General features: G+C 45.3%; 1 protein-coding gene across 2 annotated transcripts in view; it reads right to left on the minus strand.

Moving 5' to 3' along the window:
• The window catches only part of mllt3 (MLLT3 super elongation complex subunit), a 55293-nt gene that overhangs the window by 18023 nt on the left and 13096 nt on the right, over positions 1 to 24174 (minus strand). For both annotated transcript variants that reach the window (XM_036551554.1, XM_036551553.1), the window contains exons 3-7: positions 7391 to 7473; positions 6595 to 6738; positions 5254 to 5292; positions 3576 to 3704; positions 2 to 628 (exon numbers count right to left, since the gene is read on the minus strand). In XM_036551554.1, coding sequence (XP_036407447.1) covers positions 2 to 628; positions 3576 to 3704; positions 5254 to 5292; positions 6595 to 6738; positions 7391 to 7473 — 1022 coding nt within the window. The remainder of the gene's footprint in view (position 1; positions 629 to 3575; positions 3705 to 5253; positions 5293 to 6594; positions 6739 to 7390; positions 7474 to 24174) is intronic.

Consider the following 24174-nt stretch of genomic DNA (forward strand, 5'->3'; position numbering starts at 1 on the left):
CCTCTGATTTGGCGGACATGTCCTCCGCGTCCGAGTCGTTGGGGTCCGCGACATTGTGGAAGGGCGGCAGAGCGGTGGGCTTCCTCCTCTCCACCGGCTCGCTGTCCGCCTTCAGCTTGCCAGGGCGGGTCTGGGATTTCTCCCGCGCCAGTTTTTTATCCGAGTGATGATGTGGGGGAGACGAGCAAGACTGGGGTTTGGGCGGCGCCTCAGAGAAGCCCTTCTTCCTCTTTTTGGTCACGTGGTCCTCACTGTCGGTGACAGGCGGCCTTTTCCCAGGAGCCTTGGAGCCATGGTGCAAGCCCCCTGCCCCCGGCCCCACCCCATGAGAAGGCGGGGGCTCAGACTTGTGTTCCTTGGACAGGGCCTTGGGCTCCTTGAAGCCCATCTTAGGAATGGGTCGGTCGTCCCTAACCGGCTGGTTCTCTTTGGGTTTCTTGGAGGAGTCTTTGGAAGGTTTACCGGGTTCCCTGGTAGAGTCTCTGAAGGCACTTTCATGCTCTTTCGAGTCTTTTGGAGGCTTGTCTTTGTGCTCTTTCCCAGGCTTGTGAAGCTTGGAAGAGCTGCTCCCGCCGCTGCTGTTAGCGCTGCTCGTGTTGAGAGAGCTGCTGCCGCTTCTGGACCCATCCTACGGTAAAAATCACAAGCTGTTACAACAGGCACGCTCACATTTCACATCCAATTCTGCGCACGCATTTCTGGCTGCGGTGTTTAAATTTGCACACCACTCCTGTGCTCCCAAGTGGTACTATTTGCACATGTAAACACGGACATCGTTTCCCTCCCTAGAGAGGGTTTGTCAGGTTAGGAACGAAATGCTGTTAATGTTGTGGGTACATGCAAATAAAACCACTCAGGACCTTCAGAGTAGTGTGTGGACTCCCTTTACTTGCGTTCATTTTCTGTTTTAGTCCTGAACCTACCACTAAACTGATGACATATAGTATCTTATGTACTTTGTTGAACGTTAGGTTTCCCAAGACAATTGGGAAAATCAATGCAGGATTCAGATCTGAGTATTAAGCAACAAATAGAAAGTAAAAGGGAATTAAGATGTATTTGTAAGGCTTGTGTACAAGTAAGGAGGGGCTTTGTGGTGCACTTGAGAAAAGCACTGCGGATTACCACATAAAAGAACAACTACCTAAATCAAGAAAAGCCACCTCAGGTTTAACAAACGGAAAAAAAAAACCACACACTAACATTTCATTGGTTCCTTTGACACATTACACAGACAGTTGTAATTATCTCAGAACAGGACGAGAAGCTATCATAGAAGCATTGATTTGAGGAGCCCCAGGGCCAGAGCCTGGAGTGCGTGTTGATCAAAGCTACGGTTCAGTCCCTCAGGTAGCAGACGAAGCGGAGAACACAGACACAAACCTAAGAGCAAATTCACCGGGATTAAACCGCACGCCTCTTCACGGGAGGTTGTGGGATTTCGGCTGAGAAGACCGTTGCATGGGGAGGGGATTTGCTCGGTCACCCACGCGGAGGGCTTGATTAGGGTTCCCGAATCGATACCATCCTAGCGGCTAAACGAGCAGGACGGGCTCAGGAAACGGAAAGCCTTGAGAGGCCGCTGCCACAGTGAGCCGGTGGGGCGGAGGAGAGAAATCGTGCCTTGGAAGAGCAGGACTTTGGAACTGCGGAGATGTGTGGGGAATGTGGCAACCAGTGCTGACGGACAGCTTGCAGACAGACAAGTGCATCTCACCCCTCTTTAATGGCGGGCTGTTTGTCCTTGGGTCACGCCTGCCTGCCCTTGTCAATATTTCATCAATGCAGTAAAGCCATTAAGCAGTCTAGACGTGGGGCGAGTTACGACCTGCTTAAACTACCTTTTCAAAAAAAAACTTTTTTGTCATCTTCTCCTGACCCCCAGGACCTCTCGCCATAAAGCCAATTCTTCCTCACAGACAAAACGGGCCGGGCCGCGGGCCTCCACAGAGACTCCCGCTTTCCTCAGCGCCAGCAGCATTTATCACCCAGAATGCAGAGCGGTGGGTCAACGTCTCATCACCGCCACAGATACTTTATAACCCAAAAGACAAAACCATCCATAGAGCTTCACAAACAGGTTGCATATAGATCAGAACCAGAACCAGAACCAGACCAGAACCAGCCCTGTGTTTCTTGCATGGCTCTCCACCTCCCCTCTATGCTATAGACTAATCTACTGCACCCTCACTGACCAGGACACTACTGGAGATCTGAAGATCTCACCATCACGGGAAACAGTTCTAGTACATACACATATATATATATAAAAATGTGCTCTGCTTTGGAGGTGGTTTCAAAACTCTGAAAAACCCATTAGTACTGCATGCTGCCTGTTAAAAATCATCAGATCTCTGCAGAGGGGTCCCCCAGACACCCCCATGGTGCGCTCCACCAGAGATTCTCCCCAACCAGCAGACAAGTGTGAGTCTCAGCTTGTGTCACCTGACCACATGCACAGATCTGACACTCTGTGACTCATAGGTATTCCTCAGCATTTTAAACTGCTCAATTAATGCTTGTTAGAACATTCCTCTTTTCTCCTGTCTAAACGGCAGAAGACATTCCATTGTTGCATGTCCAAATTTGCATTGCACTTTGCAGGGCACTCACAAACACTTCCCGATATCCCGCCATCCATGAGACACAACACAGCGGCCACGAGCAAAAGCCCGACAATGAGCAGGGGGAAAATATCCAGCCTGCACTCCGTAATAAAAACTCGCGTGTGACAATCAATATTGGAGAACAAACAAGGCAGCGCTGCACAAATACAAGACTGGGTCGGCAAATTGCCGCCGCAATCAGTCAAAGCCAAATCCAACCACACTCAAATTTACCCTTCAATCTATTACCCGACGGAAGGGGGAAAAGACAACAATGCATTGATTGCCATTTTACATTTGTAAAGATAATGGTGGATTTCTGAGCAGGGAACAGCTTTGTCTGTTTGACCTCTGCCCAGTCAGTAATCCATCACATATACTGCCTGTTTGGATTTGAAACTGTTTCCATGTGCACCGGGCCATTTGTAACCCCCGGTCTCTCCTGAACAGTCTTATGAGCAATTCTGACGGAGCTGAAGGTAAATGACACCACTTAGGAGTAAAAATAACACATAATGGTAGCAACATGCCAATTTTAGACATGTACTATTCAGAACCACCACAGAACTGAAAACTCACAAACACAAACACATTTTTCTTTCATGTTCCGCTCTAAAACATTGCTTATTTAGCAACTGTATGTTTTAAAAAATGGTGAACAAAGTCTTAAAATATAAGTACCAAGGTCTTAAAGAAGCGTTTTTTACTGATCCCCATTTGACTATGACAACACTTATGGTCACATCCAAGAAAAGTGGAATTCAAAAATCGGCACTTTCAGCAAAAAACCCCCACTCTGCTTTGGCGCAAGTTTAACATCTGAAAACCCCCCAAGTTAAATACCTTCACCATCTGAACTTGCCAAATAAGGGGGATTAAGTCTGAGACTTTGAAGAGGTGGGAACTCTCGGAGGAGATGACTTCAAGGGTTAATTCAGTCCAAGGCTGTACCTGGAAATCCCCACTGACCTTTGACCCGTGAGAAGACTTGCTCTTCTTAGCGTCAGAGAAGGTCAGTGTCAGGGAGCTGCTGGGGAGGGTGGGCAGCTTCATATGCTGGCCGAACAGGGAGGTAGAACCCTCCTGCATGACCATAACCTGGGAACAGACAGGAACGGGTCACGTTACAGCTTTCGACATGCCTCAACACCGCCCATCGCCCCACAAAACCTGCACACAGCCTTCAGTGCAGGGACTGCAGTGTGCTCAGGAGCCTTATTAAACCCTACAAGTTTTAATCAAGACAGGGAAATGAACTGTGGGTAAACATACATAAAAATCAGACATCAGTACGCATAATGCAGATGTGTGAAAGGGCAGAAGCAGCTAAAAGGTTTAGGAAAGTGGTGATGGGAAAGTGGTGGAAAAAAAAAACAGTAAATGAATGAGGTGTATTTCCAGAGTGCAGAAATTTATTGAACCTACACGGAGCAAGTGAATATAAATTTAACAGTTGTAAGCCTGCATTTCCCTCTGATAGACACAAATAGCAAAAAGGGAGCAGTGAAACCTTAGCAGCATTATGAGTCAGTTTGATGGGAACTTTATCCCGGGCTAGTTTTTTTCCTCTGGGTCTACAGCAGAGGACTGCCAGTAATCTTTTGTTTTCAAAATATGAGTAAAGTAGGACTAATGGATTAATGCATGGCCTTTACACGCTGGTGGTGTCAAAATCCAAAATCCTCAAATCAAATCCAAAATTCAAATCACTCGCACGTTCAGTCATTTCCAGAGTCTCAAACTGCCTTATACTCAGAGGAAGGAATGCACCGGCATGGGGAGCTGAAAGGAATCGAGTCAAGCCCAGGCAGCAATAAGCGTCCCACTACCCTCCTCTCTCTGCACTGGCCCACGTACATTTTTAAATACAGAAGATGACAAGAACAGTAAGATCACGCGTAAACCCAGGCAGCCATGAGTGTCCCCAGGACCGTATTCTCGCTCCACCCATTGGATCATGTACATGTTCAAATCCCGGAAGATATTAAGACCGCTAAGATCGTGTGACCGCGGACACAAGCCCAAACCTACTGTAGCTAAAAGCTGAAGGACTAAAGATGGCTTAGAAAGCAGCTTGTCACCAGAGCGCCGCTGTAAGCGTTTTCTTAGCTCTTCCTGCTCTGGTCGCAACTGACCTACAGTACAGTCTTCCCGGGATTTGCTTCCTTTTAAAGCTGCTAAGCAAATGTCACTCAGCAGCAAACTATAAATACAAGTACCCCCGGATATGTTTAGGATGCGATTTGTCCTTTACGGAATGCAGGTAAAAGCTGCCTGAGCGCGGCTGAAGACCATAGCGTGCAGTCAGATAATTCTGCTGACATTTTTGTTAAGTCTTTACCAGTGGAAGGGGACATGTCCACTGTCACAGGAAGGGACAGGCGGTTTTCTGAGCATGCTCAGAGTGCTTGAGCAGGGACTCACAGTAAGCAGAGGGAGCAGGATATGGGAGACTTTGCACTTTTAATAGAAAATGATCCCATCACAGAATGTGGGAAAACAAGCAAATACCATTAGAAAAAAAATACACAGAGCAACTTTTCAAACATACAACCTCAGTCAGACTGGGATTTGAGGGGAGTAACCAAGTTTCACGGTTTCCAAATGAAGAGAAATAAACATTCAATAGGCAGGCTTAAATCCTTACTTTAGAGTCTTCTGTACTTCTTTTATGAGGATCTCTTTGCTGTCAAGGACAGAAGGAAACAATTGAGGATAAATGCACTTGCATGTGTCACACACACACACACACACACAAAGAACGCATGAACACACATACATGAGTTGCTGAAAAATGCCACAAAGACACTTTTCAATGTGCAATGATCATTTTTTCCATGGACAGAACAATTGAGTAAAGTGCCAGAGACCTCTTGACCACCCCAGTGACTGGAAACGATGTTACTCAAAGTGAGCGCTCACTCCTTAATTAACTCAGCCATACAGTATGGGAGAGGATGAGGGTGTACATACTGCTATGCATCTGGTTTAATAGCCCTAGGTGTCCTTCTCATACGGTCAATAAGGGTGCGTGACGTTGATTTAAACATATGTCACTGGAACAGTACGGAAGTGGCAGAACCCCAAATTAAATGGTGCATTCAAAGCAGGAATATACACCTGATGGTACACCGCCATTTCAGCATAAAACAAAGCATACTCCTCTTAGTACACAGCTACATCAGCATTAAAATAAATACACTCCTCTTAGTACACAGCTACATCAGCATAAACAAAACCGCACTGTGTTCCCCTAGACTGACCCTGCAGAAATTTTCGGTGAGGACCCCTGTCTTTATACAGGGTACTGAAGAGAAAAATGTAAATAAAAAGCACTTAACTCACATTCATAAAAACATTACTGTGAGGTCTGCTGGCACTTGTCCAAGGACAGCCTGTGTGTCCCCAGTGATACATGGCCAGGAAGGCACTGGCCCACCCTAAGCTGTAAAGTTACTTATTGTCTAGGCTGTTGGGAGCTGTAATTCCATTAAGCTCATTGGCTGACAATGCCTGTAATTGTGCGAAAAGCGGATTAGTGAGAATAATGTGCAGGGAGGCCGGGGGTGACCGGACTGTTTTCTCACCTGAGTGTTTGGAGGAGAAGTTCCTCGCTCTCTTTGTGCACTGTGAGGAAGCCCAATCACCAATCAAGAGCCCCACCCCTGTGCTGCAGTCTGGCTCTGCCCCCCACACCCTCACCTGCTTCATTTAACTCCCCCCCCACCACCCAGATGCTCAACAGAGACCTCTCACACTGTCCCACCAGTCACATCCAGCCCCCCTATGACTCCGCCCAAACTCAATTCGCCTTCACACATCCTCACCCAAAGACTGACTCCCCTCCCCCCTTTCTCCACCCAGCCCAGCGCTGCCCCTCCCCTCCCCTCCCTTCCCCTCCCACCATCCACATCTACCCCTCCTTCCTCACCGCCCCTCTCCATTCTCAGACCCCCCCATTCCCCCCCCTCCCCTCCCCTCCACGTACCCCCCCAGCCTTCAGCAGTTTCCTGCGGAACTCCTCGGTGGGGTTGTTGAAGGTGAGCTTCTCGCAACGCAGGTGATTGACAGGGGGGTGCCCCTCCAGGTGCAGAAACAGGTCGTAGTCAAAGCGCACTTTCTTAGGTTCTTCCTGGTGGGAACACACGACTCGTCACAAACAACTAACATTATTACATTACATTATTGGCTCTAGCAGGGAATCAAACCAGCAACTTTTTGGTCACGAGCCCTGCTCCTTACCACTTATGCCACACTGCCAAACTAACATTTTTCATGCAAAACAAACGCCAAACACAAAATGCACATCAAATCAATACCAAATGACCTGCTAACCACTGTAACATTGGAAAGCATTAATTACAACCACTTAATTATTAAGTGTAAGCAATATGTGCCATTCTTTGTTATATTTAATTTAGGAGAGGACTTTTTCAGAATCAGAAATGCACAAAACCAAAAGTTTCAACAGCTATTCATTGCACTAACCATAACTGGTCTTGATGAGGCATCCATAAGTGGTCAAATAAGGCGTATTTGGTCAAAATTCACATCCACATGCAGAGTCAAGTCAATTCATCAAAATGCCCCTTTGCCCCACTAAAACGCTCCTCTAGTCCTGGGTAATTCAAGCCACATGTTAGCTCATAACCAATTACTATGAATAACGATCTTTTAATTACGCTAAGCATGCCTCACCTTCCTGTACAGATCCCTCCCCCCACACTGCCATGCGGAACGCATTTACCATCATCTCACATTTGCTGTATTTGAAGCACATTTACCTTGTTTTTGAAGTAAACTTCAATGGGTAAGATAAAGCCAGCGTACCCAGACTCCTCCACTTTGTAAGGCGGATCCTTGCACACTGAAACAGAGGGGGGAGAGAGAGAGAGAGAGGATCACATGGGGAGCACCACTGGGGTCATGGAGTATCAGCCCTCGACCCTCTATACAACATGTGCACATGTATGTGCACGCACACGCAGGCACACGTACACCTTGCAACACTACACACACAATCCAGTACACATCCTGAACAGTGGTACACCCCCTGCATGGAGTGATGGGGGGGGTGGGGGGGGGGGGGGCGTGAACCACATGATAAGGTTGATGCAACTGTCCAAAAAACCTTCCCTGGGCAGCGATCCAATCCCTTACAACAATGCCAGGAATGGGGCTTTGTATAACAGGCTTCTTGAGCTGAAGTAATAAACACTAATAATCAAAAGGGATCTACGCACCTGACAATTAAATCCCCTGAAACATTCAAGACTTCACTCTAGAGGGGAAACACTTTAAACAGGTCTTGAGTCTGGCTGCTTTTGGAGTCCGTTCTCCCCTGCCCGTTAATTCTCACTCGCTAACGAGCATCGGGGAGACATTTTCCAGGAGTCTCATGGGAACTCATTAGTCAAATACTCAATTTTCTTCACAACCCAATAGGACAACCTAGCCATTAGATTAATAAGAGGTTAAGGTGCTTCACAAGAAACATTCATTGACAAACACAAGTGTCCACAGTCATCTATGGCTTCTGATTTTCAGACACTCTGAACTGTGGATGACCCTAGCCTAGCAGAATTGCAAAATACACCTTTCAATTAAGTAATTACAGGCCTTGGACTCAGCCAACACACAGCTGCTAAGTGGAGATCACAACTTTCCAGCTGTGAGGTTCAGATGGTCTCTGACCGAGGCCTATATGCCCTGTTGTTCATGTGGCCTTATTATATGCAATAATTTTGTTCTGGAAAAGAGCATCTGCCATGTGACGATGTAAATGAAAACTCTGCATGTACTGGTAGAACACACGGTGCATGTGGTGGAGTCTACGGAACTTAATTTTTAAAAATAAACTGAAATCTGATTTGCTCAGTCTAAGTTGTGCTGTATATTGTACTGGACATGCTGACCTGATTCTGATGGTTACCCATCAGATTTTAATTTGGCATTGGGGAACCAACAATGGACAAATGCTTCCTGCAACTGAACTGATTGTATAAGGGAGGTCAAGTATGACTGGCAAACTACTTTTTTGAAGTCTGTTGAAAATTGTTGGATGCCTTTGGGAAAATAGAGCCTTCTATTTAATAGCATTTCTCCTTTCTAAGAGGTACTGTGCTGTTCTTCAAGGTAATTCTTGGCCAATAACCAATTCCTATCAAAAAATGAACACACTTATCTCTTATTTGTTGGCTGCAGACGTAAAGAATCTAAAAAGGGAATAAGCTAATGATCTTGTGTTTGCTTTTTGAGTGCCCTTTCCCTCTAAATCCCCCCCCTTCCCTTAATATTCCTTCTTTTGTTGTCAGCACTAACGGATATTATTCCAAGCACAATGTCACAACTCCCCTGTCAGCGAGTGTGACTCTAAAACGGCACACCCTGCTCCAGTCAGGCTTTTGAGGAAAAACAACCCCACAGCGCAGGGGAGACACCCCTCCGAGACACCCCCAACACACCTGTTTGTCTCTCTCAATCCCTGAGGGCTCCGCGGCTAGGGTACCAATTACCATCCCGGCCTCTATATTTAGCCTGCTTGTTTACCAATACTTGGGCACCTAAAGGGAAATTAAGGGGCAACACTCTACAGATATTGGGTTGCTTATTTTTCTACCCCTTTCCTTTTTGTTTTTTTTTTTTTTAAGCATAGTGCTCAAACACAAACTCGTTCCTTTCATAATGTCGATGATCTTGTTGCAGAAGCGGATTCTGAAGAATTGTTTGATTTACATTCTATTCGGAAGCACTTCTCTTACTGCACTTAAGGGAATGGAGTGAAACCGAACAACTGCCAGCTCATCACTGACAGCCATGTCCGCAGTCTGCAGGCTTTAGGATGTACGAGGCACGCCAGTGCACCTCTCTCTCAAAGGCGTAGTACCCAGAATATACATTACTCAACCCTGAACGCCACCAGAAAGGAAGAGAGTCACCGCCAGGGCTACAGCAGTCCCCTCAGGCTGTATCTCAGGTTACACAGAGGCGTTGCTCCGCCCATCCGGAGGAGAATGACTGACGGCCGCAGTGCCAAGGCCGGGGTCGACCTCGCCGCCGGGGTAATGGCGTCCCAGACCGATAATGCTGTACAAATATTGTGGGTCGTGATTAACAGCATGGCTAGGTCAGGTTCAATTACATGTGACTAAAAGGTTCCATTCACCGCGGTGTATTTACACAGAATTGCTGGGCACGGTCAAGGATGAGAAACGCTAAACCAAGCAGCAATGACTCAGGAGGCGCAAGCTCATGCAACTTGCAGATGCTGGTTCAGCGCCGTTGGGGGGGGGGGCACTGAACCTCGTTTTTCACACTGGGAACGGTAGCAGGAATGTCAGATTTGCAGAGCTTTGAGGGCTTCCTGCTGTTCCCGCTGGCTCCTGCACCGGCCCAGGTGTGTCCCCGGCACTACATCACCGTCACAGCCCGGTCAGGCCCACTCTGCTTTGCATTCCTCCTCCTGAATTCCAATAACCGATGTAAGTCGCTCTGGAGAAGAGCGTCTGCAAAATGCCAATAATGTAAGATGATGTAATAAGGCCGCAGGCCGAACCCAGCGATGAACACAACATGCCTTCAGTACACACAGGCTATTTTCACTGTGACAAATCCCTTTTTTCACATTTTATCTTTTATTTATTTAAACTAAAACAGAAGAAAAAAAAACATTATTTTAATCTGGATATTCTATACAGCCACCGGCATTGTATTTTTTTTATGCGCAGTACATGGTCATTATTGACCTATTGTTGAATGATGCAGGACAAATCTTGCCCTGGGTAGAAAAGTCTCTGCATCACCATCACTGCCACCGAAAATCTCTCCGCTACCATTTAACCTGGTGATTTGTACCCTTCCAGGACAGATATTCATTCAGCAGTAGCCTCGCAGACCAGCCCGTACACCCCCTTCCATATTGCACACTATGGGAGGCATATGAGACAATCACAGCCCTCATCAATAAATCACAAGCCAACTTTCATCTGGAAATCATGTCGCTAAATGAATCCCTGGTTTGCAATGCACTGTAAACATATCCTCAGAAAAAAAGCATGAATTTATATAGAAAATGTTGATTGTTGAAGTCCTTCCCAACAAAAAGGGGACCTATATATGGCTATATAGCAATAAACATACATACACACATATGATACCTTTATGGTTATAAACAAAGGCCGTATGATTTTATCAGAGAAAAACAACCTCCTACAAAAGAGAGAGAAGAGGTTGAGATTGCGGCAATTTTTTTTGTCTTTGCCTCGGTAGTCCAGGTTAGGTTGAAAAGGTCATTGTACACATGAATCAGAAAGTGGACAACCAAGGTGCACAATGCAATCATTGACCTGTAACAGGAACTTGGCTGGCGATTACAGCAAACCAGAAGAGAAAGAATGCCCTTCCTTCTACCGAGTGGGCTCAAAGCGCTTACTTTTTCATCCAGATCAAGCAGAGATGCCAATCATCGAACAATGCCAGTCACAGCGCATTTGCCCTTTCTCTAAGACTTGTTTGTAACGAGGCAGAGCAAGATGAACACTTCCAGCACTGAGGTGCAGAAATTCTCTCATTACACAATCACTACGGCAACCTACGAAAAGGATATTTCTTTCCTCTCCTCCCTCTCTGTCCCTGCTACCTAATACTTGTTGACATTTAATTTAAATATAAAATCTAACAGCTGTTAAACTACCTTGCTTAACCCCCTGCAAAAATAAGCCCGGTTTATGGAGGTTGCTCATTCAGGAGGGATAACCTAAACCTGCTTATTTTTTAAATGTCTTGCCACTTCCACCTCTCAGATAATTCCCACGGAAATCTTTCCACCCCGGCTCTCTCTGACACACCACGTCCCTCAAAGAGCCGACAGCTATAGGTTTCAGAGCCGCGCTCCTACACAACACCTCATCATTAGCTGCAAACATCCTGCAGAATTAAGACACGTTGCCAAAGCAAGGCACAGTAATGCCTCCGCTGCAGAGCCGTAGAGGGGAAGCAAATTGGACTGCCTTTCGCTTCAGCGAGATTCCTTGTCATTACTCACCAAGACTGGTGGCAAAGCACATAGCTCTGTGCTCAAAGCTGAATTGATGGCACAGGGATATAATGGTTGCTGGTAAGAGAATGAGTTATGCTTACTTTGTGCTATTATTTTGTGTCTGCGTGATTGCAAAGACAATGTTCCTCACTGTGACACTGTGCAGGGCTGGAAGACATAATAAAGCTACTGCAATTACATTTGCAGGTTGGGAAACACAATGTCAAGCCAATCCATATAATTGAGATGCACCGTTTAAGAGAAGACTTTACAGGAGCAGAGACGCCCCTCACACAAAACAAGATCTAGATTCTGTCACTCTTTTAAATAATGCGAAAAATATTCCAACTTTACAGACAGTTTTAATCCCACACTCATATGCTTTCATCTAAATTGTTAAAATGAAACATCAAATAAAGCTTGGCTGCATTCTCCTTGTGATGGATGTTTCAGGGCTTTGGGATAAAAATGCAGGTCAAGTGGACAAAGGTACATGGCTAGTCAGAAAGGTTCTTAATAGGTGGTAGCCCTTTCATGCCCACAGTAAAAGTCTGTTAAAGGTAAACGGCACACACCATTCCTCTATCGTTTCACCATGTTATCCAGTCAACCTTCTCCAACACCGGTTTAAAATTAAACCAACAGGGGAAACAGCATTTCAACACCAGCAATCATTCACACCGAAATCCATTTGAGCAGGTGACAATTACAAAGAAAAGGAGGAGAAAAAGTGGTGGCATGAACCTGTCCACAACAAAAGGGGACCTCAGTGGCCAGCCGTGACGGTGTCTGGGCTGTCTAGGGCCTCGCCATTTGCTGACAGCCTTGTAAACACCATTCTGCTTCTGGGACTGTAAGAGCACCAGCTTCTCAAAATAATGAGGAGGACCTTTATCCCTGTTCCTCTGGCAGAGATATCCTTAGCAGGGCCGCTGGCCAGACCCCATCAGGGTGATCTCAGTGAAATATCAGGGTGATGAGTACAGTATTGGAGCGATGAGACCATACTGTAAGGAAATCAGGGTAGCAAGAAATCTTAACACAGGAATGATTTTACGTAATATCAGGATGATCTGAGACTGAGAAGAGAAAGTGATGAGTGACAGCCAGTAAGAGCAGGCTCTTCAAGACTGAAGCTCTCTCACAGCATAGGAAATTAAAGATCAGTCTGTAATGGTACAGCTGACAGAAGTCCACATACAGGGGAGCTCTAAGACAGGGGTTTCTCCAGGTTATCATGCCACAGTGCACTATACACTAGCTTCAATTAGGCAGCTCATTGCCAAACGCTGTTTACAACCACCAACCCCAAAAGTGACAAAGCTCTGGTGGCTCAAATGATGCAGCAGCTCAGTTTCAGAATGTCTGATAGCTGCATTGATACCTTGATAGCTTGGTCACAGAGAGAAGTGGCTGGTACCCAGTTTGTGCCAGGGAGAAGATGATTATAAGTCATTAGGTCTGTAGTAGCCCATTCACTACTGAAAGTATGTTTCCATTAAAGCTTTGAACAATTGTTGTATTCTGTTTGGACATACCTTACAGTTATTAGATGGATGGAAAACAAACCGGGACAAATACACAAAATCATACCAAAAAAAGAAAAAAAAAAAGTGAAAGAAAACAAGAGAACTCTCTTCTAAAAGCCGCCAGGCAGTGACCCTAGCTGATGACAGAAGAGAAGAGCAGCGGGCTGCTTCAACACATGACACCAGCAGGCTCCTCCCACGTGAAGCCAGCAGAGAAGCTGCGATTCTCACAGGGGCTGTTTCTCAGACCTGGATTTAAGTCAAATCAAACACCGCAGCGCAAAGATCTGCGCTAATCTGAGTCAGAGACGGCGAGGCCTACAGACGGCTGTTTCTCCAGTGTGTGTCAGTTACCGAGGCCATTAGCCAAGTGCCACCTGGCTGTGTCACTCCTCTCCCCCTTCACTCCACAGTGTGACCGCCAAACTACCAAACTGGCAAATGTTTTTGAAATGCAAGTCTGTGCGCTTCCAGATCTGCCAGAGGCTCTTGTTTTGGTAGCAAAACCTCTCTTGCATGCAGTTACACTGTTTGCATCTCCAAAAACAGCCCAAAACTGCCTCTACTGAGAAGTCACACTTTCCAGTCGTTACCCTTAACCACAGAGTCATAAACTGCACTCAGCGCATTTTGTACACAAGATCTCCTCACGCAGCCACTTCAATAAATGCAATCAGGCTCTACGGAGCGGGCTGACAAAAGGCAGGCCGACCGCATCCAAAACAAACCTTTCTTCGGAAACAAGAGCAATGAACTGTGCACACTTGTGCTGATCAAAACCCCGGTGTTGAGGAGTTCCTGTTGGTGACCAGAGTCTGTTTGTATTGGCACTTTGCTCTGGCACGCCACTGCTGAGTGGAAGTTTGTATTAGCGGGGACTTTCAAAAGGCACGTGCCCCAAACAAAATGTCCTGGGGGGTGGGGGGGGGGGGGTGTTGAGGAAAAACAGCTTGCCCCAGGCTGGGAACACCTTACGGCAGGGGAGGAGAGGTTTAACAGAAACAGGGACAGTGCAAGAGGGTGACTTCACACCACACACCTCGCCATATGGGCCGGTCACCTCCAAACATGAGGGTGTGAAGCCACACCTATCCTACTGGAAGAGGCGCAGACTGGAGGGCTCCACAGACAGGGGAACAGTTGAGCTTCAGAGCCTTAACAGCAGACCCCAAAAACACAAGCCCCCCATACCCCCTGCAGAGAGCAGGACTCCCAGGGGAACACCTTTCCCAGCACTGTGTGGATTGGCCCCGGGACCAGGGAGCCTGGAAGTGAGAAGGCAGAGGGCTCCAGATCAGTTCCGCCCCAATCTTGCCGTGTTAGCATCTGCTCCATTCCGCCCACCTCCTCCACACACACACAGACACACACACACACACTCCCTCTTAAGACTTCCGCTCTCCAGCTGCGGATTTTCAAACCGCTGAAAGGGGGGGTGTAGAGAGAGAGAGACAGAGAGAGAGAGAGAGAGAGAGAAAGACCCCCAAGCTCTCATTTCGAGGAATGTTTCTCATTCAGCTTTTTAAAAAAAAAAAGGAAAAAGTGCCATCATGGGTCACAGCGAAGGTCTAGCTTTGGTTTTCATTAATCCCCGATGCCAAGCCGCTCCAAAGAAAAATACTAAGGATGCATCCTCAACGTATGCATTTTAAAGCAGCCCAGGACTTAATACCAACAAGATGCGCCCCAGCTGAGAGCACAGGGATTGGTGCCGTGGCGAAGTGGTGCTGGATGTCATTATGGCTGTGTGACGCTCTCCCTCACGTTGTGTGGCCTTGTCACTGGTCCCATTTGCCTCCATTACTCCCCTCCCTGACGCTAAACAGAAACTGTTGACAGCTTGTACAGAAGGGCTTTTTGAGTGAGGAGAGCTAACAACTCTGTGTAAGTGTGCGTGTGTGTGTGTTGTATGTGTGAGTATGCGTGTGCATGTATGTACACGTTGTGTGTATGTATGTATGTATATATGTGCTTGCATGCTGTGTGTGTGTGTGTGTGTAAGTAAATCGAGGAGGAGGTCGCAGGCTCACTTATTTGATACAAATTGCCGGTGGATGTTCTGGAGTGTGGATTAATTACAGTCTGGACGGCGACTGGAGCCGTCTGTGCTGCGACAGTGAATGTCAAAAACCCACGACAGATGGAGGCTAAGCTCGCACTGGGAAGGCCGCACAAAAGACCGGCGTTTCCAGCGTTCCCGAGCCACGCTAGCCTCCCTTTCCTCCAACCTTTTCCCCCTCTACACACACAGGTGTTTCGGCCCAATCCCTTCTCTACTGTCCCCTTCAGCGCCCTGCATTACCAACACGAGGGTGCTGCTAAAAAGCAAGCCGGGGCACGAGGAGGGAGAAGGCGCAAGGAACAGACGGAAAAGGACAGCCCGACACACATGGCAGAGCAGAGAGGTGACAGTCACAGCACAGGCCCTCTCCATGTGGCAGTGTGATGGTGAACACTGCGATGCACGCGCACCGTCTCAAAGCGCTCTCCGAACATAAACGGCCTCAGGCTGCGACGCTCGGCCTGCCGACATGGTGGGTCCGAAAAGCATTTCAGTTTTTAATAAATTTGCAAAGAATTTCTTAAAAAAAAAAAAAAAAAAAAAGTTTTCGCTTTGTCATTATGAGTTATAGTATGTAGACTGATGGCCAAAAGAACACATTTAATCCATTTTAGATTAAGTCTACAACACAGCAAAAAGTGTGCAAAAAGAGAAGGCGTCTGAATATTTCCCGAAGCCCCTGTATGCAGTGCTGCCTAAGTTCAGCTGAACGGAACCATCATTTGAAAGCTCGGAAAAGACTGCACGCTAACTGTCCGGGGTCTCGAGAGTCGAGAGTTACAATGCAAACCAAGCAGTTGTCCACCGCAGCTCTGAAACATATTTTGGCAGTGTTGTACATCATCTGTCATATTAGAATCTTGGTATTTATCAGCAGCCTCCACAGGGAGGGAAGGCTTATGTACTCTCTGAGCCAATTCCATGCAACTTTCTGAGAGATGTAACATACCATGTTCAAACTCTGGAAGACATCAAAACTAAATTTTAATGACTAGTTTAACTTCAATCCAAAAAGTACTAGAAGATTTAGCTACAATACATTGCCTCTCAAGCTACGGTGAGCTGGAGTGTTCAAGTAATGTACAGTGTTGGTCATACATATTGTATTGTTCAGTAATCTGCTAAATCGCTAAATTAGACTTGCAGATCACAAAATCGAGAAAATTCATTTTTTCATGAAAAAATGAGTTTTAAGCAATAAGCTTCCAACTGATTCCAGTAAATGAAGGGAAAAAGAAAAACACTGTCGCCCACCATTAAAGAAAAAAGTTTTCAATTCAATATGCATTAAGGCAAGATCAACGCACTAATAGGTTTTTCCACATCATTTTGAATAAAACAGAGTTGTGATGCCTTACAGGGAATACCTGCATGAACTTGCCTCCATACACAGTACCTGGATTCCTCACACTTGAATTCAATGAGGAGCTGCTATACTTATGGTCACTAATCTTCTGCAGATTGAAATGTCTGCTAAAAAATACACCAACTTTGATTTACTACCACATTAAGTATTTTTTACTTCATTTAATTAAGTGCCAAGAAAAGCGGCAAGCCTGCACTTTTTTTTTTTTTTTTTTTTTTTTTGGTATAATTGGATATGATCGAGTCAAAACCGAAGTTAAACAAAAAAAAAAAAGCAGTACATTCTGCCAGTGGATTCCATCAGGTCTCCTTGATCATAGAGACTGATTTTGAGGGAGCAGCAGAGAGATTTACATGGCAGTACCTCTACAAATGCTACTAGCCACATAACTCTGTTGGTTCTTTTCACACATGAAAACAATGTGGCTGCAACCATCACAGGCAAGCAATGCATTCAAACCACAGTACCTTTTTCCCTGCTTTGCCTCAAACCCTTTCCTGTCCTTGCTGATAAACAAGCATACCCCAAGCGTATGGAAACAGTTTAGTGATTAATGATTTGGTGACCAAATATCCAACGGGAAGGTTCATTTTTTAATGCACATTTTAGAGGGAAATGCTAATATCCTGCTATAATTAGCCCACACTGGGTGTCTCTCCCAGCAAATCAGTAAAGCTTCTTCTGAACTACTGGAGGGGAATAAAACACACACACACACACACACACACACACACACACACACACACAGACACAGACCTGGACTAGAAAGAGAAAATACATTACCCCCATGCATTGAAATACTACAGCACACCATCCAGGGGCCATTAACGTGAAAAGTAAGGCAACCACTTTTCACAGTGCATTAATCCATTGTCACACGAGAGTAAATTACTGTTATGAAAGAAAAAAAAAAAAAAAAAAAAAAACTAGATTCCATTCACTCCTTTACCACATGCCTGGGCAGCAAACCGAGTTAAACGGAACAAATGGGGGCATGTGGTATCTAGATTTCCAAAATACTGTACCTCCTTTTTACCACAGTTCAGGGTCCAGCTGATTCAACGTGCTATGCTTTAGAGTATGTCAGGCTTTCAAAGACAATGACCCACTGCATGACCCAGTGTAGTTTCTGTGACTTTCGAAATCTTTTGGGAAGATTATTTTCTTCACACGTAACACACAGAAAGCATAAATGTACCTCTACAATTGGATTTTATCCGCATATTGAATTATACAAAGTTTACAGACCTATACTCACGCGCCTCTGTATGTCAGACAAGGTCACCAATCTTCAATACAGCCATGACACAGGAATTAGCAGAGACATTTTTGGGGCACTGTGATGAAAATGTAGCTTTCATGTAAAATAATATCACTGTGAAAATGCACTGACAAGTATTACCTCAAGACATTTCATTTGCAAAAGTACAGTGACCTCAGCTTTCTACAATGAGAAAATAACATTTACAAACACCACAGATTTTCAAGAGACATCTTGAATTTAACAACCATTTAGAATTTTCCATAGGATCATAACATGGAGCAAATGAAAATGCTTTAACATGGTTGGAACTGTAAAAACACCTGTTAAAAATTGTGCCCATTTAGCATACCTTCAGTCAAACTATACCTACATGTATAGCTGCAACCTCGCAATAATCAGCTGTAAAATTAAGGGAAATGGGATGATTAGGCCACTTTTTGGTGACAGAGGCAAGATCACAGATAAATCATAAAATATATTTTACTGTCTGGGTTTTATTTCATGAGCATGTTTGCACTTTTAATTTCAGTTCTGGTTTCCACCAAGTGGAGAATGCAACACAAACCACACGTTTTTCACGTGTAACCTGGCAGTTCTTAGATCTGTGGCCTCTCCTTGATGGGAGAGTGTGTTCCCCAGTAATTAACCATTTTTTGGGGGGAGGCTCCCTTCCCCCCCCTTTGACTGCAAGAGGTTTGCTAGAGACTGCACACTCCTATCCCTTAATTGGCACCATACCAGGGCGATCAGTTGCCGGGTAACATGCCATTATGTCTCATTAAAAGAACATTAATGGCAGCTATTGCACCGAGTTCTACTTCCTTGCCCAGTGATTTAATTTCCTGTACAGTATTGTTTCCAGCTCACCTCAGAAAGCTCTTCAGCTTGTAAAAGCTTTAAGCCCTTGATCCCTCCAATATTTCATATGGTGAGCCGCGTTGTCTGTGGCAAGCCATTAGTCAACAAGGCCTTTGGTGGTCTCTAAATGACTTCTCATTCAACCCCATCCCTGGGTGCGTCACTCCCTTTCAACTGAAGACCGTGGATTGCCTTCATTTGTTTCTCAGACCTCCACCGCTCTTTGGTTTTTGCATCCCACCCATGGCCGTGCATGTCGGATTTTGCCAGAACGAAGCCAAGCGTCTCGAGTGACCGCAGAGCCGGCGTCAGCATCAAAGTGCTGCCGCAGACCCTTCGGGGCCATTTAAAAGAGCAGCAGGAAGATTTGCCTCCAACCAGACTCCTCGCTGCCAAACGGAGCACTTCACTCGGAAACCCCGGAGAACTGAGGCTTTTATCAAGCACAGCGTATCTGTTATCCCTTTGCGCGGTGCATTTAAATCGGAGTAAAAGTCGAACTTCTCGCTTCGGGCTCTTGGGAAAGTGCTCTTCGGGAGGACAGAAACTTGAGCTTCAGCAGAAAAAGGGTTATGATCATTCAAGCTGGTGGCCCCAGTAAACAGCCAGAGCTCGAGAGCTCTTCAGTCGCCGTTGGGATGCAGGAGCTAATGTCAGGCTTTCGACTTTCACCTGGATTTGACTGCACTTTTCTCCCACCATGTACAGGGTGCCAGTCAAAAGCTCTTATCCATTTTGCTTAAGTGATTCTCTTTCCTTAGTTTTCAATTTGCTACGTTACCGTAACAGAAAATGGCAACAAACAGCAAGACAAATATTACCAGTGACCAGTGCGTTCATAGTTTCAAAACTGATTTTTGAAAATTTCATTAACCAACCTTGATAATCCAACCCAGGATAAAAATACAGGTATTGAGAGTTATATTTGCACACAGTGTACCAAATACATTATTTTGAGAGGCTGTCAATCTTCCACATTTGAGCATGCAATGTTGAATGTGTTGAATGCTATAGTGCAAAGCTGAAGATCTGGATTTTTGTGTCAGAGATTAATCTGACCATTTAACACAGTAAAGGCATGTCTGATGTCACCAGCTCATGCTCTTGCAGAAACATGGAGGTTTTAACAGACGCGAGCTAGTGAATCAGCTATGCAACCAAACCGAAAACACTGAAATTTAAACTCTCAAATGCAGACATCCATAAATCTGCAAGTAGCATCGTACAACCTGTGCTACTGTTCAACACTATTATAAACACCACGGTCACCATAAAGAGCAGTCACAAAGGCTGCAAATGCATTATTCCACCCTTCACATAAAATATCAGTTCAGTTCCATAAGAACTTTAAACAATTGAAGGGCAGCTCCAGGCTAACTTAGTAAGATGAGGGCTAAATCTATGAAAGTAGATATATGAGCACAGCATTTTTTGAAACATTTTCTTAACTGAGACAAAGAAATACTTCAGCTCATCATTCCTTGTCCGGTTTGATGGCAATACTTTCAATAACCCTTGTGATGGTTGTCATTTACCTGAAGACAGACAAGATTTAGATTTCTTCTTAGAATGTGGCTTTCTCCACAGTAGAGTCTCTAACTAGAATTAGAATTAGACTCTAATTAAATGAAAATGATTTAGTTAATTAGTTAGTTGACTAATTGGAATTAAAACCAAAGATAAATACCAGCAGCAGTGACAGCCACCCACAAACACTGCGCTGGAGGAGCCAGCTTAGCGTTCCTGGGATTGCAAACAGAGCGCTTGTTGCATCACCCGTCCGTCGTCACAGCCGCCCTCCGGGCCTGCTTTCACAGGGATCTGCGTTTGTGTTATCCCCGGGTTAATCTAAACGAATGGGATCAATTTCCACTCGCCCTCCCACTCCCTCCAAGCGGCAGGTAGAAGGAATGAATAACACTTCACCAAGATATAAATATAAAAGTTCTCTCCCGACGGCAGGCTAGGGCTGATTGAAATGCAAGAGTTAAGGGTGGTCAAGATTACTGGTCCACACCACAACTGGAGGCTGGAGCACTAGCAATCATGCTCTCCCCCACTGCCAACTTTCTCTGAAGATTGTTCATGCAAACATAGATACATACTACATATAATACAAATAAAAATAAAGGAGTGGGGCTTTTCACTGAAAAGTTGCCAGTTCAATTCTCTGCTGGCTGGGTCACTGCTGCTGTACACTTGGACAAGGCACTTTACTTAACCCAGAATTGCCTCAGTAAACATCCAGCTATAAAAATTGTAGCCTGCAAGTTGCTGTGTATAAGAGCGTCTGCTAAATGACAATAATATAATGGAAGGTAATGCATGTATATTGTATACATAAAAATACGAAGGTGGTCACACACCAACAAAGCCCAGTCCAACGTAAGCTTTGAAGACCACTTGTCAGGATGCCACAGGGACATACCGAATACTTGCTGATGTGCAAGGACATAGGTTATACTGAACCTTCTTGTTGCAACAGACCAAACACAACAACAGTGCTGTGTTATGCTTACGCGAGCTATGCAATTTCACCTGTAAAGTCAGTTCAGCAGGGGAAGGCAAAAGCTTGCAAAACAAACGGCTCAGGAGACACAAAGGGGACACACAGATTTGAGCATTTTTGCACCTGCGTGACTGGTAATACACCGCTCGTACAGTGCTGCGCAATGACATAGCAGAGACTACAGGAGGAAAAAAAAAAAAAACATTTGTATCATTCTGTCCTGCCAATCACACGGCACAGGAGCCCACAGGCAGGAGAGTGTAGAGAGCATCTCACTCTCGATCAGCATACAGCTGACAAACCATTTTAAATGACCATGACTAAACAGTAACTTCACAAATTGGGAGCGCTGAAAGCAATTTTCATCCTCCTCCATCACGATGCTACCGGCTACTCTTTAATCAACGCTAACATGGGAGCAATTCCATTAACGGTGATGTGTTAATACTGCCTCCAAGAGAAGGGCCCGGCAAGCATGGAAATTACAAGAGCTGTAAGTCTTGCTGCCAGTTTGAGATCATTAACACTCATGTACCCCCCCCCCCCCCCCCCCCCACGTCCGTCTTTACACTAACAGGCACACTGGTCAAAGAATACTTTCCCACTCTACCCCCCCCTCCATCATAAGAACCATCTGGAAGTGAGGCTTTATGAACCCCTACATGGCTGGAGCTCTATCATATTATATTGTCAAAAACTAACCAATTTATTTTAACCAATCAGTCTTTTGCTGTGTAGATCAAGGTCTTTTCATTGGTTCAGACAAGTCAGTAATTGACAGCACGGTGGTATCTCCACCCATCACCATGCACGAGAGGCCTCTTCTCCCACTGCTAGTATCAGGCAATGGCCTTGTAGCAAGCAGCTCAAGCACAGGGTTAGCTGGCTACGAAATGACGCGTCAGCAAAAACGTTACAGGAGATTGTGGCTGATATACCATGAGGTACAGCTGTCTGTTTAGCTATTGACAGCTCGCTAATCCAAATGAACACACAGAATTTGCTTATGCTCAAGCCTTCACTTGTGCACCCTCCAGCAATATAGATAATAATCTCCTATAATAATCTCCTGTCAATCAAGCTGACAGAGCCAAGACAGTCTAGTGTTTTAAAGTACAAGGGGAAAAAAAAAAACACCAGATTGACCAAAAATCCAGACGTTAAACTAAATTAACTTCTTTAACTATATTAATTCAGCTCTGCATCTATGGATTTTAAGATAATTTCATCTTCACTGGATTTTCTGGTGATTTTTGAGATGGTGTGCCAGGCTGACAATGACAGTGCAGATTCCCTTGAAGAGAAGCAGGGCAGGGGAGCTGGAGAGGTGGGTACTATGCGTAACATTTCAGCCCAATTCCTCACCATTCCCTGCCCAGACCACCATAACCCGGAAATGCCAACATTGCGCGGACACCATAAACGGACACCATAAAAGCGTTGTCTTTTGGCTGACACTGCGACAAATAATGGTGGCCTTGTAGGCTGTGCTGGCACAAATGCTACAGAGTTACCGCAAGAATGCTTAATCACTGTCCACAAGCCCAAAGGACACAATGAAATTAAAGTGGCTTTCGTCAACAGGGCCATTTTACTCAGTCTCCAAATGCTCCACCCCTTTCTCCTACACTTCTGCTCCAGCTTCAGATCGGTGTGGCAGACAGGTGAATATTCAGGCTGTAACGCCTACGCAATTCCACCTTTAGCTCAATGCGTTTATGTCATGCCATTTTTTAAAAACAATGCAACCCTAATAAAGGGCACTGGGGTGTCTCTGTACACGACCACTGTCCCACCACACTCAAGCCAACTCCTCAACACCTTATCTGAATTCAGAGGGATTGCACAGTCGAAAGAATCAAATGCACTTCCTCGTTTAGATCTGAATGGGTTTAAATTGCTTGCATTCCAACTGCGATTCAGCTTTAACGTGTAATTTTCCTCACAATGCTTCTAATATCTAGATTGTACTGAAAGAGCCTCTTTGGAGGTGAATATTAACAAGCATCCAATTCTCATTAAGTCTTGCACAGACATTGATCATTTTGTGTAGCCATTCAGTGCTGAAAACTTCTGCCTCTAGCTAGACTTGCTGTCAATTCAGGTGCGATAATACCCACATCTCATCCCAAACATCCAAAACTGTACTGTCATGTGATAAGGCGTGCTGATTAGGGTGTTAAGACAAAAAAGAACATAGCTAAAACTATGAAAACATCTGTCATGGTAAAGTCTTATTTTATTCTCTATGTATGAGTTATACATTAAGAATCAATAGTGATCCAGAAATTGATGGCTGTTGGATCATGAGAATTTTTCATGTATACACTTGACAAGGAAGAGTAATAACCCACAGCACGGTCATTGGCCCCATTTACACTTGGTTTTAAAATGCGTCTTGGGTAATTGGATCACAAGTGGACAGCCGAGACACATCGCCATTTACACCTGTGTCCATCATGCGTCTCCAAGGTGTCCAGCTCAACACCTGTGTTCAGATTTTGTTATTACGTTTTACTTACGTATTATTTACGTTATTACATCAGTCTCTGTCGCCAGACAAGTGCCAGATTTGTTTAGCACGGGCTAGCTAAGAAAACAAAAAGCAAATTAGGCTCAGCTCACAACAACAACATTTGCACCTTTGCAGGAGCAGTGGGTATAGAGAATGCAATCCTCCGACACACAAGCAGCACCTATATTTCAGCCTACAAGTCCCACAATGCACTTCAGTGAAGCAAACGCTGAGCGCTGCAGAGATTCGTCTCCACCGCAGAGTCCCCGCTGACATCGCCTGAGAGTCTAATAGGTGCCGGCTGTGTCGCACGGTGCCTGAGAGAGGCGAGATGAGGAAACCCTGCTGACAAACCCACACCTTCCCCAGCGGACTGAAGCAAGTTTGCTCCCTGCTCCAGGCTCCTGGTTACTGTCAGTTGATGACCC

This window comes from Megalops cyprinoides, chromosome 18 (genome assembly GCF_013368585.1).
Source record: "Megalops cyprinoides isolate fMegCyp1 chromosome 18, fMegCyp1.pri, whole genome shotgun sequence".
NCBI classification, from domain to species: domain Eukaryota; kingdom Metazoa; phylum Chordata; class Actinopteri; order Elopiformes; family Megalopidae; genus Megalops; species Megalops cyprinoides.